The sequence below is a fragment of the Gavialis gangeticus genome, unplaced genomic scaffold (genome assembly GCF_001723915.1).
Source record: "Gavialis gangeticus isolate Ggan-Ray unplaced genomic scaffold, GavGan_comp1, whole genome shotgun sequence".
In the NCBI taxonomy this organism is placed as follows: Eukaryota; Metazoa; Chordata; order Crocodylia; family Gavialidae; genus Gavialis; species Gavialis gangeticus.
This window is the reverse complement of record NW_017729011.1, coordinates 13,309,939-13,329,380: the sequence shown is the minus strand read 5'-3', so window position 1 is coordinate 13,329,380 and position 19,442 is coordinate 13,309,939. Positions and strand designations below refer to the sequence as shown.

Sequence of the window (19,442 nt, the reverse complement as noted above, 5' to 3'; positions counted from 1 at the left end):
CCCCCCAAACCAAAACGAAAAGAAGCAAAAAACAAAACAACCTCAAACCCATCCCAAATTGCCAAAACCTGGCAAGGGTGTAAATGAGTAGCATGATGTTCTAATGACCATAGTTTTGGCAGTGTAACAGTCTGGATATTCAGGTTATAGAAGACTCTCAATGGTTCTTTTTGGAGAAGAATTTTTAGATGCTTTTGTTCTTTGTACACTGAGTCTAAAATGTACCAGAAATTTGTTTGAACTTTTATAGCTTATTAGGCAAATAGATCTATAATTCACATCCTATAAATATTTCAAGAGGAGCCATCACAAAATGGATAAATGGGTAAATTCATCTGTGAAATGGATAAACTTACTGCTGTTATTTCTAAAGGTATGTTGAGGTCCTCAGGAAAGTCTCCTGTCAACAAAATTTATAAATACATGTTTAAATCCTTCCTAATTCAGCACGTCATTTATGTATGTGGCTAGTTAGATCAAGTTACAGTGAAGTCCACAGGATTGAAGCATGTGCCTAAAGCTAAATACATGCTTAAGTGCTTTGTTGAATAGGGGCAAACTGTTGGATTGAGGCCTAAGTGTGCAATAACATTGTAAAATACTAATAATGAAGTATATCATTAAAAGTATGTTCTCTTGAGCACTCCTTACTCTGGCCAAGTTCCAGTAAGCTTCAGGTTCCTGAGACAAGAAGCTAAGGCATCTTCCTCTGTTTGTACAGTGTCAAACACACCTGCTGCTCCCAATAAATATTAAATAATAATCCAGAACTCCTTAAATCCCTTGCAAATCAATTTACCATGGTTGAAAACAAACCTTATATTTAATTCAGTCTTGGCAGATAAATACTTTGAATTATTAAGCATCAAATATTTTCCAATAAAGAAAGGGAGCTAAAATAATGATGTCGGTTAAAAAAATTGCTGGGGCTAATTTTTCTTTTCTTTTTACAGTAAACACTTTTAAAGATTTATAGGGACTGATGTCTGTATGGACTGAATATTTCCAACCAGGAAGTATGATCTTTTTTTTGGCCTCAGTCTAGAAATGTTCCAAAGTGAAGAAGTTCCACCAAAGTTAGTGGGAGCTGTGTGCATATGGGTCTAGCCGGATAAGATGACAGTGCTGCTGTAATTCGAGTGGCTGCAGTGAACTTATGTCTGTTGACACCCAGGTTAAAATTGGCTGTTTTATATTTTAGTTAATAAGAGGAAGGACTGTATTTACAGCAGTGGATTGCGTCTTAGCAGATATTTGTTCAGTTTTCCAGTTTGACTAGGGGCAGGTCATTTAGGGCTAGACTCTTAGGTGCCCAGCTTTTGTGCAGGTACCAGAATAAGCACCAGGGATTGAAACTTGCGGTATCAAGCAGCTCTCGTTGTGACACTTACAACAAGGATTGAAGAAGAGTTCAGCAAGCAGTGTGCTTCTCTTTTTGGATACTTAGGTCCTTATTCTGGGAATTCAGCGCTCTGTTCCCATCCATAAAATGGAGATAATACTGCCTCATCTTATAGGAGTGTTAGGAAGAGAAATCCATTAATAACTGTGAGGCGCTCACAACTATTCAGATTTTTAAAGCCAATCTCATGAGTTTAGACCATGGCTTCTGGTCCTGCACTGTGTATGAGTTGCCCAATCCCATTTTAAAGCTATACACACAGAACTAGGATGCCAGTCTGAACAGGTTTACTCCTGGCAACATAGGAATAGTTAAGATATTTTTAATAGTCATACTTCATTTTATGACCAGAGCATGTTAGTTTCACATTCTCTTTCCTTTTGCAGGCTATCTGTGTAACTGCAGTGCTGTCGGGAGTGTAAGCGTGAATGAGTGCAACACCTCAACAGGACAGTGTGAGTGTCACGAGGGCTACACAGGTCTGTTTTGTGACAGCTGCAAGGAGGGGTATTACCTGAATCAAACTAGTGGGCTCTGCCGTCTGTGTGGCTGTAGTTCCAAAGGCTCCGTCAACTCCCTTTGTGACAAGTAAGTAACAAGACATTTAAATAAGCCTCCTTTGGGAGGGTGGGGGGGTGGGAGAGGGTGCGTGTGTCATGCATTGTAATGTGGATATATTTTAAGATCTGGGGTGCGGATCAGGCAAGAATGGAGCTTGTCACACTGTGCTGGTATAAAAAATAGCAGGAAGGAAGCCGAGCTTATAAAACTTCATGAAGCATATTCTCCTCCTCTTTCAAAGCTTGGATTATAAAAAATACCCATGGCTGTGGCAAAAGATGTGGCAGCTTGAAAGGGAATTAACTTTCATTTCTGAGTTGTATATACACAGAGGTTCTCTTTTAATACCATGTGCATCTGTTTTTTGTCATAATACAAGATTCACTTCTTGCCTTTAAATTGTGAGGGGATTGAGGCAAACCATAAGGGGTTGGATGAGGTTCTGTCAAACATTACTTACTGCATCAAAGTCTGGATTCTCAAAACTGCATAGCCTGCATTGACTGAGTGCCACAAAAAAAATAAAGTGGCAGACCTGCAGCAGGGGCATACCTTATCTGGTATCTAACCCTGCTTCAGATTCCCCTGCCTCCCTTCCCTTATTAAAGAATGTCACAAGTGATGTTTTTGAAGTATTCTCCTCTTATGGGAGAATGCTCTGGCTTGTATGAAACAACGGTTTGCCTAGGAGGTAAATGCTTCTGACCTGCTGCTTCAGGTCCACCAGCGGGCTCAGTCTGAAGTGCAGCTATACTTCTTAAGCACTATAAGCTCTTTGGACAGGGACTGTATGGTAGAGACCCACTGCTTGGGTCATCCCCCCCCTTCCTCATTCAGCATTATAGATTTTCATCGTTTTCAGACATCCCATGCAAACAGATTCCCAAGCAGTACCAGGCCTCCATGCCACAGCTTTCCTTCCTGGGTGCCTCTTCAATTCCACTTTTCTTTTTGGAGTTAAAAAAAAAAAAAAAAATGGGGGTTTTCCCTGGAGTCTACCAGCAGGGCTGAGGGAACACCCAACCCAGCCAAACCTAACCCATCACCCAACCAAACATGTATCCATATCAGACCTGAGCTTCCTGGACACCTCTTGCTTCTCAGTCTCACTCAGTAAGGCTTCAGACCTCCTCTTCTTCAAGGGCGGAACCCTTGGTGGTGGTGGCAGCTAGAATTCTTTGCTTGGTGTCCTCCTTTGGCCCCCTGGTCATTAACCTGTTCTCCTGTTCCTATTTTGTCATTGTGGCCCCAAGAATGTAGTTGTTCCCTTAGTGGCTCTCCAGCCATTGGTGGTGGTGGTGGTGGAGAGCATGTCTTGCAGTTCCCAATGTAACCAGGCTCACTGCCATTGTGCAACAAATTGACCTAGGCCTAGGCCTGTGCCTTCACCCCACTGAGATATTCTGACCCCCTTCTGAGGCAGTTAACTCCCTCACAGCTATGCCCAATAACTCAGCTCCCTGACTTGCCCCCTAGATGCAGCCGCGAAGCTAATTGAGCTTCCATTAGCCCTTTGTCTGCCAATCTGGGATATATACTGTCCATCACTTATTGTCTTGGGTGTTTGCTTGAACAGAGCCCTAATTTTTGTCTGGGAGTCTTGATGTCACTACAATAGACAGAATACATATCAATTATGCAGATGAGATTTTCTGCTGATTTGGGGTGCTACATTTTTTTGAATAACTGGCTTGACTCAGTTCAAAGGGACCTGAGTGGATGTTCACCAGTGGATGAGTGAACAATCATAACACCTGAAAGCCTTTCAGGTTGGGTGCCCAGAAAGAAGCATCTGAAATCATTAGACACTTCTGAAAATTTAGGCCAACACTTAATAGGAGGGAGATTTTACTCATAATAATGTGGCCCAGTCAAACAACTGATGTTTGTTAATGATTACGTAATAGTTAAATTTTGGGGGATTACACCCAGGCCAGTGACATTGATAGTAGCTGTAAAAAATACAGTGTAACTTGCTGCTCTAGCAGCAGCTTTAGAAGCTATGCAAACAACGCAGCACGTGAAATGAATGATGGGATTAAAAATAAACCCGTCTCTCTTTTCTGTTGCATTCAGTGGTTTCCCACCCACCTCCCCATCTTGTGTTGGTCTGGATCTCTTTGATATCACATGACAGTCAAGCTGTAATGTCAAGTCTTGTTCACCTTGCTGGCTTCAATGTGACCATTCATATAAGTTCAGCAAGCAAGATTTGGTCTCTCATGTGAAAATTCAAGTGCTGAGAATGTGCCAGCCCCTCAGCAGTGAGAAGAGAAAAACATTCAGAGGATGCAATAACATATTGGCTAGAGGAAGAAAGAGGTAGCATCTAGGTATGAAATAGCTTTATTGGGATAATACTCATTGTCTTTACCAAATTTAAAGGGCCATTTTCAGACAAGCATGCTGGATAGAAGTTCCCAGTAGAGCATAACTTCCCAGTGAGACTCATTAGAGATTTAGCAGCCCTAGGAGCAAAGGTCATTTTGCATTATGCTTGTTGCTGCTGGGTTGTAATTGGGTGTTCAGTAGAAACTTGGTGACTTCAGGTGTTCTTTCTTTGGAGTATATTTTACACAGTTGGGAGCACTTGAGAACCATTAAAAACAGCTGGTTCAACCCATAAAAGCAGCAGTAACTATATTTTCTGTTGTAAATTCATGTGATTTTTCTAGTAATTGAGTTTGGAGGAGTTATTATTGACTCCAAGATGAACATGGGCCGACAATGCGAGGTCATGGTTGGCAGGGCTAACCGGACCTTGTTGTGCATCCACAGGTGCATCTCAAGTAGAGCCAGGGAGGTGTCCTCCCCCTCTATGCGACGCTAGTCAGGCCACAGCTGGAGTACTGCATCCAGTTCTGTGCACCCCATTTCAGGAGGGATGTGGACAGCATTGAGAAGGTCCAGAGGAGGGCCACCCGCATGATCCGGGGACTACAGGGCAGACCCTACATTGAAAGACTGCGGGACCTAAACCTGTTCAGACTTCACAAGAGAAGGCTGAGGGGGGACCTGGTGACTGTCTATAAACTCACTAGGGGGGACCAGAAGGGTTTAGGGGAGACGCTGTTTCCCCTAGCGCCCCCTGGCATGACAAGGAACAATGGACACAAATTATTAGAGAGTAGGTTTAGATTAGACATCCGCAAGAACTGCTTCACAGTTAGGGCGGCTAGGAGCTGGAACCAACTTCCTAGGGAAGTGGTGCTGGCTCCTACCCTGGGGATCTTTAAGAAGAGGCTTGATGACTACCTGGCTGGACTCATTTGAGTCCAGTCTTTTCTCCCGCCCAGGCGGGGGGTCGGACTTGAAGATCTACAAGGTCCCTTCCGACCCTACTTCTATGATTCTATGATTAAAAAAAAACCCCCCAAAACAGAAAAACCCTCAAAGCAAGATGCAGTTGGAACTAGCCATCGTCCAGAATTGCAAAGGTAATCAGACCATCTTACAGTATGTGAAACTGCTCACAAGCTCATGTGCTGGGAAAAAGAAGTTGGATTGTTTAGCCCATTGTGAAGATGGAAGCTTCCTGCAAAGCTTGCTTCCATCTTGGAACTTTATTTGAAGACTTGTGCGGTGGATGCACTTCTTGTCAAAATAGCTGAAGTGTTCCTTGTTTCAGTGTGAAACCAGAAGCCATCCTAAACTAACTTAGTTGCAGCTTTACAGATTGATTCAGTGAATATTTTGGGGAACCTGTGCTGAATTTTGCATCTTATAATGTGGTGAGTTCCAGGTATGAGAATATGGTTTAGAAGATTTCTAGCATGCAGTATCTTAACCACTGAGAGTTAAAGATGATGCAGAGTACCTTGCCAATCACTGTACAATTCCCCGATGATACAGGGGTGGGGTAGGAGTTGTTCCTTCCTGTATCTGCACTCTAAGAACATCTATTCTTATTTCATCTGAATTAACACTCTGCTCTTGTGTGTCCTGGGTTGAAAGAAGCATGAAACTAAGTGTGTCTATTTGACTAAAAAATGTAGAGTTATTTTTTGTGGACTGCAGTAGCAATGAAGTCTTCTGTTTTTCCTTTCCTTTCATTCTGTTCCACAGCCTTCCTACCCTAAATATTTTTTACCCTTTGCTACCAGCATACACTGAATTTGTTTTCCTGCTGCCAGTCATGACTCTGCCTGATTCTCTCTGCCACCTAGCAACATGGATTGGCTACCAAACAAATAAAGCAACTTTCTCCATGCTGCTTCTTTCCCCACTCCCTGCCAGCATGTTCAGCTTGGTTATTTTATTACTGCATGTTTGATTTCAAGGTTAATCAAATGCCAGCTGATCACCCCAAGGGACAGAAAGAAGCCAGCTCCATCCCTTATACATTCAGCAGTGCATGACTGGTTAGGTGATACAAAATTTTATTTTATACTGTGAAAGATCATGCACGGGCTTCAGTTAGAGAGAGCAAGATTGACTTGATGGAGCTGTGTTCTGTTCTGGTAGAACAAACGCTAGGCCAAAAAGGGGAACTCTGTCATGATGGGCTGCATCCATCTGAAGTCTGTGCTGGCTTCCGCACCAGCAGATGTTAACAAGAGGCTTCCTGGCAATGGGAAGGTCATTTGGGGAAGTCATAAGCAGCTGCAGCCTTCTTTTCATTGGGATCCTATAAGAGGCCAGTGCAGTCCAGCACGTCAGTAGTACTGGCTTGAAACAGTATGTGGGTAGGCTAATCTCCTATGAAGTGATTCCAAACCAGTCACTGATTTAGTGTGGAGCACATTACTGTATGAGATTAGATGCTCTTGTCAGTGTGTTAATTTCATAAGTATGGGATCAGCCTTTCTTTATGGTGTAAGCTGTTGGCAAGTTCAGGGTCGAATTCAGTCTCTCTTCATTGAGTTATTACTGGCCTCACAGAGTGCTGCATGTGAAACAGTATTTGAGCTTTTGATTAGATGCATTATTCCCCTTCACTCTATTTACACAAGTTAAGAGTTAAAGGAAAAGAATGATGTATCCTGATTTTTCTCTGTCTCTTAAAAAGTGTTTCAGTTAACTAATCATGCATAAATAAGGGAATACAGCCCAAAAGACAGAACTGACTATTGGATCCCAACTGGAACCTTGAATAGCACGACTGATAATTTCAGTGTGTAGGGGAAGGGGTTTAAGGATTCAGAGGCCATATAAATACCATAAAGCAAGTAAGTGGGAGGTAGCTCCAGGGGAGTCAATTAGGCTGTGTAGGAGAGGGTGAGTTCTGTGGGATCAGCAGGCAGATCAGCTCAAAGAATAGATTAGTTTGGAATTAGCATGGTGGGAAAGGTTTGAATTGTTTTAGGTTTACAATACTTGTGGAAGTACTAGGTACACAGAGAAGTGAAACTGCTGACTTGTTGATAACATGAGAAGAAACTATTGACCTCTCATCACAATAGATACAGGCAGCATTTACCTTTCAGGAACTAAAAGCGAGAATCCATCCCATAGCTCCCTGTAATAGTGATATTTTGTGCTTTAAATTACTTTCCATCCAGAGATCTCCGTGCTAGACCTGAGTGAACATTTTTTAATGAGACATTTTTCCATCAGAAAATGCTGTGCCAGCACTGAAATTTTCTGCAGGAACAAACTGATTTAAAAAAAGAATTGCTTAGAGAAGAAAGTGTTTCGGAAGGGTTCCAGCTTTTTTGGTTAAAGATTTATAAGGAATATAAAAAATGAAACAATGTTTTGATTTGATCAGAAGTTTACCTTTATTTTCTAAATGTTTTCATCTCAAGTTTGTTTCATTTCACCCTACAACGAAAATATATTTAGACATTTCAGAATTTCCATTTAGCAGGAAATTCTGACTGGAAAGCATTTCTAGTCAAAATGCTTTAGAAAGGACAAGCAAATATTATCTTCTTGAGGGAAGCTAAGGCAAAAAGTAATCACAGAACAGGCTCTGATACCATAAGACAAAGGCTGAATAAAAGGTTACTTTTCATATAGCATATAATCAATGGCAGTGGCATGATTCATGGACAAAAAAGATCCCAAATCCAGGTGGGGATAACAAAATCAGTCCCCTCAGGCCTGATCATGAATCCAACTAATACTTCTCAGCTGTTACTCATGTGAGTAATACCAGTAGAGTGAATGGGAGTATCTGGATGTATGTGAGTGAAGGGTTCGTGGTCTGGCCCTGAGTCACTTGTCCAAGTTCATATATTGCAGTCCTAGAATAAGCAAGAACATAGGCCATATATTCCTCACTCCTTATTAAATGAAATAGGCTAGCCCAGGGGCAGGCAACGTTTTTTGGCTGGAGTGCCGAAAAAACCACAATATCTACCTTGGAAGGTGCCAGAGTGCTGACATGCTGGAGCCCGGAGCAGCTGTTAGCAGCCTCCCGGCTGCAGCTGGCCCATGGAGCCCGATCTGCTTGCAGCCTCCTAGCCACCTGCTGGGAGCAGCCTGGGCTCCATGGCTGGCAGCAGCGCTTAGAGCCCAGGCTGGCAGTGGTGCGCTGAGCAAAATGGCCTTGCGTGCCATGCTTGGCACACGTGCTGGGGGTTGCTGACCCCTGGGCTAGCCTATGGAAATTTAGGGTAACATTCTTCAAGTCACAGAAAAAGTTAGGTGGGAATTGGACTCTTACCTCTGCATTGTGCCTTGGAAAATCTCCCTTTTCAGTCTGGACAGAGCTCTGAAAGTGGCATATCTGTGTATCATTTCATACTCTGACTGCAGCCTGTTACAGCTGTCCTGCAACTGACGGTGTTGTGGGACCCCCAGCATGCTGAGGGAGTAAAGCAAAGGGAGGGGGAATAGGATGGGTAGGGGAAATTGCAAGGGTATTCATAAAAATCTTCTTTGATTTTAATTCCACGCACAGCCATTTCCACCGCAGACAGAAATGACCGTCAGGTCTTTAAAGAAAAAACTAGGTCAGTTGTCTGTGTAATGGAACTAGGGACATTGATATTGCTGCAAGATGCGGCAGACAGCTAGCCTTGAGTGTTGTGATGTGGTTGGGTGAAATTAAAGGAGAGGCAAAAACCAAAAGGCCAAATATTCCCCTTGTTTCAGGCATGACTTGGGCCCATTAACTACAAAACTATTTTACTGAGTCCTTTTGCCTTCTCTAGCTACTGTGTGGAATGGAAGAGGGACTCTGTTTGGGATTTTCATATGATGGGTTGTTGAGTGATGGGTTGTTGAGCTAGTAGTTATCGTTCATTACCTTCAATAGGCTCCATTCAGGGTTGGAGCCCCATTATGCTAGACAGTGTCCACTCATGTAATACAAAGATAATTCCCACCCCAAGAGAACAGTATAAACTCTAGAACCCAGAGCTGTTCTCATTGGTGTAAAAGTTCAATCAACGTTGCATGCATGAGCTATGAGCAACATGGTGAATGGCTAGGAAAGGGTTTTGGCCCAAACAAGAATGTCATCCCATTGTGTGTGGCACTGTACACACAGAGCATCAGAGAGGTCTTGGGGAGGAATTTATGCTCCTAATAGACAAGACAGCCAAAAGGATATTTCCTACAGTGGTGAGGAGGGTGTGATTGGCTTTTGGAGGAAGAAATGTTTCTTGCTATGTGTATTTGCAGCAGGTAGCATGGTGGCCAGCCAGTTTGAGATGTGGAATGTAAGTACTTCTGTAATGCCCATAATAAGCCCCACAGTATTTATTGTTTTAGAGAGAATAAATATCTTAAGCTGGTTTTGTTTTTAAAACAAATTAGCATGTTGTATAAATTAATGCCCATATACTGGCTTAAAAAGGGCTTATTAAACAAAGGGCTCTCTCAGTAAAGTAGTAACCTACTTTTGGACTCTGACCAGTCTAGACAGTTCCTGATTTGAGAAGCAGTATGCCTGGAGCTTGAGCTCTAAGGACAAACGGAGCATATCTGATATATTTGAATCAACTTGTAAAGGTTGCCTTTAAGATCGCATCCATTTTTTTTTTTACAGACCACTCTACTAACAAACATGTCATTCTGTCCCCTGCCCCAATACACTAATCGTTAACTAGACCTCTAGAACAGACCACTGAATTAAAAAAAATAGAAATAATAGAAAACCCCCTCTCCTCTGGCATATTGTTGATTTTTGGAGTGAACATTGACCTGACATGCTGTCACTTTGAATGGATTCTGCTGATACTAATCAAAGGCCTTTATGACTTGATTATGTGTAGAGATCAGCACAGTGTCTCCTTTTGGATGGCGCACTTCTATACACTGCCCATTGGCAAGTTCAGGAGGGGGGTTGTTTTGTTTTTGTTTTTAACAGTGCTAACATTTTGTTCAGTTAAAATTTCTTCTGGCAACAATGTTTCCTTTTTGTTTTGCAGTGGCAGCAAATGGCTTTCTAAACACTTGTGAGAGAGACATCTTAACTGGACTGTAGAAACAAGTCCAAAATACCTGTATTATTATTAAATAGAAACTATGCACTTGACCCCTGGGTCTGAATTGTATCCACTAGAGCACACTGCCACCTATGTATTCTGTTTTCCCTGCCAAACTGTGGGAAGGAACTGAACTTTGAAACCAGTACTGGACAGGCAGGGGTAACACCTTGCAACCACTTTCTTAATTGTGGCTTAGGAAGCTATTTGCACAGGGAATTAGGGCTGTATCTCATCAGTCTGTTCTCTAAAAAAAACTCGTCTTAATTGCTGGACGAAGATTTCTGAGTCTGCAGCCTCCTACTGTAGCATCCTATACCAGCTGTATCTCTTGCTACATGTCAGGTGCAATTTGCCATCGGTCTTTTAAGCAAGGCAGGGGGAGCCTGTTTGTTATACGCAGAGGAACCAGGGATGTCCAGGTGTAAAATTTAGTTTGTTAAAACTGAATAGAATTTGTCAAATCCCTTGGTCTTGTAGTTTTGGTTTTTTGTCAGTGGTTGAGATTGCCTCACAAGTCCTCTGGTTGAACTCTTATCTCCCACTTTGTGTCTGGGAAGAGAGCCAAGAGAGAAGGCAGGAACAGCAGCCTGGGGGAGAGCTGTCTCCAGTCTTCCTATCTATAGCAACATGGTTTAGTGCAGAGCAGCGGAAGTTCTGGGTCTTGGTGGAGCAGTTCCAGTTATGATGAGGGTTAACTGGCTAGGGCTTTTTGTCCCTCTCTCATGCCTTTGCCAAGGACCTTCATCCCAGTGAACCTTTTGCTTTCTGTGACATGCATGGTTGATAATGGGAACAGAATCCCAAAGTGTTGCACCTCAGTACACCCCATACATACCAAGCCACAACTCCAGGCTTCCTTTAGACACTGTCTTTATGCAGTGCAGATGTCCTGGGATAGTATTGGTGTGTCCCAGTTGAACAGTGTGCTGTGTTTCAGGATAGGAAAGAGGCTGGCAACTCAGGGCTCATCTACGTGGGAAATTTGTTCTGGTTGTATCAATATACTGAACAGTTAAACTTCTATAGTCATACTGGTAGAATTAACCCTCCTACCCAACAGAATACTTATGTTAAGTATTTTCTATATAAGTTGCTGCTCAGGATATATTGGTATAACCTTCTTGTGCAGACCTGCCCTTAGGTTGGTATACTTCAAGATACTGGGTTCCAGATGGTAACAACTGAGACTAAAAACTCAGTTTAGGATAAATCCCTGGCTAGAATGAATTTTCAGTTGACTCTTTATTTTGAACCGCCAGTGCAAAGAGCACTGAGTACATTGCAATGTAGAGCAGCTCCATCCCAAGATGGGATTGCTGTCAACTCCCTGCACACATAGGACAAGGTATAAGGAGCTGTACCCTGTACCATCTCTGTATTTTGGTCCTGCTCTCTACTCCAGGCAGGGCAGGGTTGAGGGCCTCTGCTCTCTTGTGCACTTGGGGGAGGCGATGACTTTAGCCATACCTCTTTTCTGCATCCTGTTTGACTCTGTGCTATTGGTGATGGGCAGAGATGGAGCAGTTGAGATCTCATCATTACAGATTACAATGTGTTGGGGTCCCCTGTTGAGGCTTGTTGGATGCCATGGTTTTCCTATGGAGCTTGGCCCAACAGCAACAAAGACAGTAAATTTAATAAGCAAAATTATCTATGAATGACTCCCTTTGTGTCTTACAGCATCTGGGCTTAAAATGCAGCAGTAGGAAGAATTAGAATAGAAGCTAAAGGATCTGGCCTCCCACTCCCCCTGCAGAAATGCTGCAGACTGGGCCAAAACTCCATAGTGTTCAACTGCCTGTGTCTCTGTCTGGCATGCTGCTGCTTTTTCTTTTGCATACAATCTATTGTTGTTGTGTTCTTATTGAAGTTGGTTAATGTAGGGGTAGAGAATATCTTCTGGGTAAACTTCCTTTTGGACTGTAAGTCTTTACCTTGTTTTCCAATAGGAAAAAGATGTATCTTCAGTGTTACAATAACCCCCTGGCAATCCTAGTGAAGAAAAGGCTGTGGTTATTTTGACCAGTAATTTTGGCCTGTAATCTTCATCTTAATCAGGATAGGTTTAAACTGAAAGTGTCTTGGCTCTGTTAGGATTGTAATTTGGTTTAGCTCAACCTGGGTTAAAAATACATTGTTTTCCTAATGAAAGTGAGGTGTAAAGGTTAAAGCAGGGATAAGACACTATTCTCGTGGGCTCATTCTCTTACCTGGTCATCTATCTAGCAAGCAGCATTACACAAGTCAGTTCACTGCCTGTACCTCCACTTCCCTATCTGCAAAGTGAGGATCGCAGTCTTCCCCTCTCTTACAGGGGTGTTGTGAGACTTACTTATATCCAGTTGAAATCCTTAAATGAAACGTGCTATAGAACTGCCCACCATCCTGTTATTCCCATGCTTTGCTATGCACTTGCCTAGCTAACTGGGCAGCCTGTTCATATCACTAGCTTTCCAGGGAGTTTTTTCTTCAGTGTAGAACCACAGTTCATGCATGTTGCCTAAGGCTCTGTGTAAGTCTTGTTAGAGGGCTGCCTTGTCATTCAGTGCCACTTAAAAAAAAATTGTAATGCATGCTTATAAATCTCAAATGTGTTAACCCAAAGATGTTCTGCTGCCCAAGGGGGATCTCACGCCTTCTAGTCCTAGGAAAGGAAATTAAAATGCACACCCCTCTGCACATTTGTACAATGACATCCTCTGCTGCAGGGGACATGGCAAGAGTCTAAAAGGGGAAATCCACTTGATGGACAGCCTTGGTACTGTACATGCCCTCTTTATAGTGGTCTGCTGTTGGGAAGCTGATCCTGAGATTCTTGCTCATGTGAATTACAAGAGCATTACTCATGTGAGTAAGGCTGGCAGGATCTCACAATAACATTTGTTCAGGTCTAGGAAAACTAGGATTTTTAAGGAAGCCTGGGGGCGTTGGGTGGGGAAAGTGGAGATTTGGATATTTAGGTGCCCAAAGATTTAGAAGAAAGCTTTACTGGGTTTTTCATGAGGGCATGAGGTGTCCAGCCACTATCAGTGGGAAAGATTTCTTAGGTCCAGGGGAGAATCTATGGTGACAACTGGAGGGAGACCTGCCCCAGAACCAATAACCTGGTGGGGCTTAGACTAGAGCCCTTCCTTAGGATCTTGGAGATCCGTCTGAGTCCAGTGTTCTGCCCCTTTCATACTGGCGAACCTGTATGGGCCCCTCTCATTTTTCATCAAAGGGTCTTAGTTTCATTATAGTGTAGAATTAGAACAGCATTTAAATTGTACTTATTTGCAGGGCGGGAACACATTTTCTCACTTTCATTTATTACAAAGTTAGGTGCTTTTGTAAGTCTCACTAAACTGTATATTTTTAATTACCTAAATACCTTAGAAAGGTTGTCCCTATAAGACTAGCTACTGTGGACTCCTTTAAAAAAAATCCTAGCCCAAATGCTGTTTATCTGTTTTAGAAACACTGTTCCCATTTCTGTAGACCAGTTGAGCAGAAGCGATGGTTCATTGTCTTCTAACTAATGCCTCGTCAGCATCTCTGTGGATGACTGAATTTTTTTGTAATGGAAGTTGTTACATGAGGGCAATATAAAAGCAGCAGGCTGCAGCTAGAGATTATTAGTTGTTCCATGCTTAATTTGGCTAAGTATCAGTTATGATCTCGTTTATCTGGTTCAGCTTATTAACACCCCCCTCCCCCATAATAAGTACATGTTGGCCCTCAACACTTGTTCGGGGACAGGAGTCATTCACAAATTTCTCTGCCTGGAAGGAATTGACTGATTGATGCCTTAGCATTAAAAGGCAGATTATTATACCTTTAAAAATAGTAATTGTGCCCAGACGATGTTATTTTCTTACCCCTCTGGCAGGCTAGTTTCCATCTTAGACCAGCTGTGTAGTTAGACATTACCTGAAAGATGAATTAATATTCTGGAAAACTCTTGACACCACACATTTAAAATCCTCCAATCTGAATTCTGACTGATGGAGAGGTGGTGTAGTCCAGTGTATGATTCCTGCTTGGGATTTTAGAGACCTGAATCCTGTTCTTAGCAACGCAGCCAGCCATGGGGCAAGTTACTTCACCTCCCATTTGTCTATTGTCCTTCCCACGCTTTTTTGATTCTGACTGTAAGGTGTCAGGGGGAGAGACTGCCTCTTACCATACACTTATGCAGAGCCCAGTATTGCTGATCCCTGATCAACACTGGGACCTCTAAGGACAACCATAATATAGACAATAATGAGTGACTGGAACATCAGGAACCAGATTTCGATGCTGATTACTTTGGAGTAACTCTGTAGACTTCAGTGGAGTTAGTTTGGACTAATGCTGGTCAGAATCTGGCTCACTGATGAAGGAACATTTTTTTCCCCCAGACAACAGGACACTAAAGAACTGGTATAACGCATATTCCAGCTCGCAGAGAGAGAGCATCATCTTTGCAATCTTGGGGCCCTTCCTTTGTGTTGCAGGAATACTTGATCAGGACACATCTGGGTAATTGGGTTTTTGCCAAAAGGGTGTTTTTAAAAAAAATAGTAAAGATGCCAATCCCAGATAAGCATGCAGGAAGGTGCAGGCTTGTCTCAATGGGTATGGAGTTTCCAAAAGGCTCACACGCACATAGACTCTCTATCTGTGTCTGTGTGGGCCATTTATCCAGGCTTATGAGAGGCAGATGAGACCGTGTTTAAGACTATAGTCTAGGCCATGACAGATCACAAATGTTATCTTTTAAAGTTCCCTTCTATACTGATGTTCTGTTAGAGTTGGATTATTTGCTACTTACTAACCTTGTCTCTAGCCATGTGAGCCATGTCATGGGGCCCTTGATCAGGGTCACCTTGTCCTCCCTTGGGAGGAAGTCTGGGACTCAAGTGTGTAACCCTAAAAAGATCCCTAAATGGAGTTAACCCTCTGCAATCACTATTACGGGGTTAGGGGATTGCCTTCCTGTGCAGTAGGCAATGACTGTTGATCCCTTGGAATCTACAGAACCTTGGGGGACTGTGGCAGCTCCCTGCAGCATGGTTGTTGTGGAGCAGCACTGTCATTGTCTCTTGCCCCCCACCCCCCAATCACTAATGCCCATATGGTCCTGGGTAACGGCGCAGAGGGACACGCAGAAGAGTTTGTATAGCCCCAGGCTGCAGTAAGTCGGCTGGGTTTTCTGAGGGGAACAATGCCTAGCTCCCTTCCTCCTATAGCCGCATAGTGGCTGGATGGGAGAAATGGTGTTATGGAGGCGGTAACATTGGCCAGACGATCTGGCCCTTTGACATTTATAAAATGCCCTTTCAAAGCTGTTAAGTATTCCAGCTCCATCCATGGATTCCATATAAACAGATTTTGTCCACAGGCACAAAGCAAGGAATGTTTCACACAATGACCCAATGTTTACGACAATAAAGCCGTCCTTCTTTTCCCTTCCACAAAAGGAGCTCTTACTGGGACTGTGTAATGGGTGTGGGGCTTCTCCACCGGCTGAATCAGAACACATAAAGTGTTATTAAATTAACACTTCCAGGAAAGTGTTTGGCTCCTAATGGCTTCAGTGGAATCAAGGGAGCAAGGATATGAAACTGAATTGTGTACTATGGGCTTGCTTGCTCTTTATTTCCACATCTGTTTAATATCTAGATTAATTGACCTGAAAATCAGCATATAGGTTGTAATGATTCTATTAAGACTCAATTTGCTTATGGCAAGTATTAATAGTGATATTCCACCATGAAAATGTCTGATATCATTTCAATACTAAATTATAGCTTTTCACAAGGCTGCTTGAAATCTCTTACAAATAACAGAATTCTACTAGGTGTTTCAAAAAGCCTGGAGAAAGGACAACTATTCTCTGGTAAATCCTGTAGGTTCCTAGAGCATTCTCTTTTGAATCTTGTTAAATTTTGTCTCGACCCCATTCCTCATTCCTACAGAGTGGTTTTTTTTGTTTTTACTTGACCCATGGAAGTGATAATCCTCAACTGTGAGGGACTGCCACCACTACCAACATAGTATTATAGGACTTTTCTCTCAGCAGTTCTTTACAGGTGCTATTCATTCAGGGACACCATTTTCCTTTTCTATCATGGAGTACAACAGCTGCTGTTGTTGTTGCTTGTATTACAGTAGACCATTGGGACCCTTGTGTGCTAGGTGCTGTAAACACATGTAGAAAGAGGCAATATCTGCCCCAAGGACTTTACAGTCAAAGTAGACACGACAGAGGTTGAGAGGGAAACAGTTGCATGAGGAGATGAGGCTTTGAGTCCCTTAGCAGGTTATGAAAGAGCTAGGAGTAGGGTACAATTTTCCTAAGTGCTGGTGCATCATGCTGTGTACAAACCTACCTCTTCCTCTGAGCAGCCTGGTTTTAGTAAATGGGACTTGGGACTTTACTCTCTCTCTCTGGATATGGATATATCTAAAGATACATATATAGATAGATATGTCTATAGATAGATATAGATATAAAGTGAGTATAAAAATAAAATTTTAGTAAATTGAGAAACCTTGGGTTTTGATCTTTATATTAATCAGATCAAAACGCAAGATTTCTCAATTTACTAAAATTCTATTTTTATACTCACTTTTTTTTTCTTTAGTAAGGTTTCTCCTCAATTTTTACTCCATTTTTTAACCTAGGAAAAGCTCCCATTGGGATCAGTGTGAGTTGGATTAAATGTAGCCCATCGCTATATATACATAATCACCCTATCTATACATAAGCCACACTTGGGCTCAGGAAAGAATTTCCATCCAGGTCAGGTTGGCAAGAACCATTGTTTTGTTTTGGATATTTTATTCCTTCTGAATCATGAGGCATGATCCACTTCCTCAGACCATCTTAGCATATTTTACCTAAAAAATTCCCAAGCAATATAGCCACTAAGGCATTGGAGATGTGTTGCCTCATACTTATATCCAGGAATTTTTATTGAAGTGTTTTATGGCTGCAGTAAAATTCTTTTAATTTTTGTTAAAATGTTTTCCTCTGTTTTTTGAGTTTTTCCTTTAACTTGAATAGTTTTGATTCAAATGGATATATTTTGCAAAATTGTATTTTGTCAAAAAAGTGTTTTTTCCATCTAAACAACTGCAAGTGTCGAGTGGAGAAATTTTGATCAGCTGTCTTTTGGTCCTCAGTTCCCCTGTGTTTGAACAGGGGCTGGGCATCCAGATTACTTCACCAGTGATAAAAATATTCTAAATAGAGATCCCTCCCCCCAACTTAAAATAGCCATTAAAAACTCTCTTAATTTGATATGCAGTTGTTGAATCCTCATTGCTCCATGTGCATGAATATGTATATGTGACGTGTATGAAAAGATGTTTAGGACATGTTCATACATTATCTCCTTCTTTCTGCACTCATCACATCTGGAGGTCTCCTTTGACTTGGTAAAATCTCCCAATTAGTTCACTAGGAGTCGTATCTAGGTAAAGACTGTAGGCCCATCATCTAGCTCGCCAGATGACTGATGTACACGTTTTAATGCTATTTTCTTTCCAGCAAGCTCTTTGGTGCCCATCCTATTCCACATTACATGGTATGGAAAGGACACCATGTTGCACAAGCCTCTAGAAGACGGGACTAGCAGTAGCAGATTTAAAAGCCTGTTTCCTTCATTAGCTATCACATGTTGGAGAACACACTTTGCATGACAGGTGCTGTACGGCTCCAGAATGTGGGATGGGGTAGGGCTTGGGAGGAGAACAGGCATAAGTTACAACTGGGGTATGCAAAACTCTAAAACTCTTGTTCAGAGATGATACCTTTTATTAGACCAACTAAGAAATCACAAAAAAAAAAAATCTTTCTTGGCCAGCTTTCAGGTACATGTGCCCTTCTTCAGACTGAGGGGAAATTAAAGATGGTAAAAGTCCCCATAGGTAGAAAATAAATGTAAGTTTGCACAGAGGAAGCTGAAGGTGGATGTCTGTTCCTCTGGGTCCGTACTGGGGTATGCTACTTTTGGCAGATATCCAGATGGGCCTGTTGAAACCAGAAGAAAGGTAGAAGTGTTCTGGGTTGCCCATTTCCTTCTCATTACTCCTGTGATTGTGAACTTACCTTCTACTGCTCCCACTGAGAGGAATGTTTTGTTGTTGCTATCAACCTGGACTGCACAGAGGAGGAAGCCATGATGGAGTGCTTAAGCCTCTGGTGCAGTTTGGAGATCTCAAGATGCTTCATGAGTGTGTGAAGCCCTGGTAGTTCGCTGAAGGGGACGAGGCATCCCTGCCCAATGGGACAATCCAGAAGCAAACCAGCCAGTGGCAAAATGTGGGATTTCTTGCATCCCACCAGGCTATCTACTCTGCTGTGTGGTAGGACGTGGCTCTGGTGAATGGAAACAAAATCAAATAGAGATTTTACAGGCACCTCTGGTTTGAGTGTTGGGCTGTTTTTTTTCCTGCAAGTATTTTATCTTGTTTACATCTCTCCTGGTGACTCCTGAAGATATTCAGTGTCTGTGTCTCCATTTCATCGAAGAATGGGCTCCACAGACTATAATATTTTTGTGGTCATCTCCTGTCTTGTACTGTTTCCTCCATGGGAGTCCTAGTGGACTGGATTCCCAGCCCTCCAATCTCAGATGTCTAAACCAAATTCTCCATCACTCCAGTGCTGCAGGAGATGTGAGAGGGGCCCAATTCTGTGTTTAACTTGGTTCTGCACAACGACTCCAATTAAATCAGTGCCATTCCAGCAGCATACAGTGAAGCGGAGTCCGGCTTAGTCTTTTTAAACCCCATGCTGTTGCAGACCCCATTTAGCTCATTAATTACTGCCTTGTCCTACTTGTGCAAGAATCTTTAATCCTTAGGAAACATCCATAAAGTTGATGTATGATGCAAGTGTGTTATAAAATGCACACACTGTTTAAAGTACGTACTTGCCCAGATGTAAAGAGAAATGCAGGTTGGCAACAAACCATTGGTACCAGAAGTCAACATTTGTTCCAGCACATCCTATTACTGACCTATGCGTAAGTATTGAGAGCTAAAAAAACTGGCTGGCTTCAGTGGAGTTAATAATCATTTAACATTAGTCAAGGAATTTACATTGCTGCATGTAATATTCCCCCTCC

At 42.4% G+C, this 19,442-nt stretch overlaps 1 protein-coding gene across 1 annotated transcript in view; it reads left to right on the top strand.

Annotated features, from left to right (window-relative positions):
• The window catches only part of MEGF9 (multiple EGF like domains 9), a 61,715-nt gene that overhangs the window by 20,830 nt on the left and 21,443 nt on the right, over positions 1-19,442 (top strand). Inside the window, exon 2 of the mRNA XM_019510524.1 lies at positions 1,789-1,990. Within this exon, the coding sequence (XP_019366069.1) occupies positions 1,789-1,990 (202 nt within the window). The remainder of the gene's footprint in view (positions 1-1,788; positions 1,991-19,442) is intronic.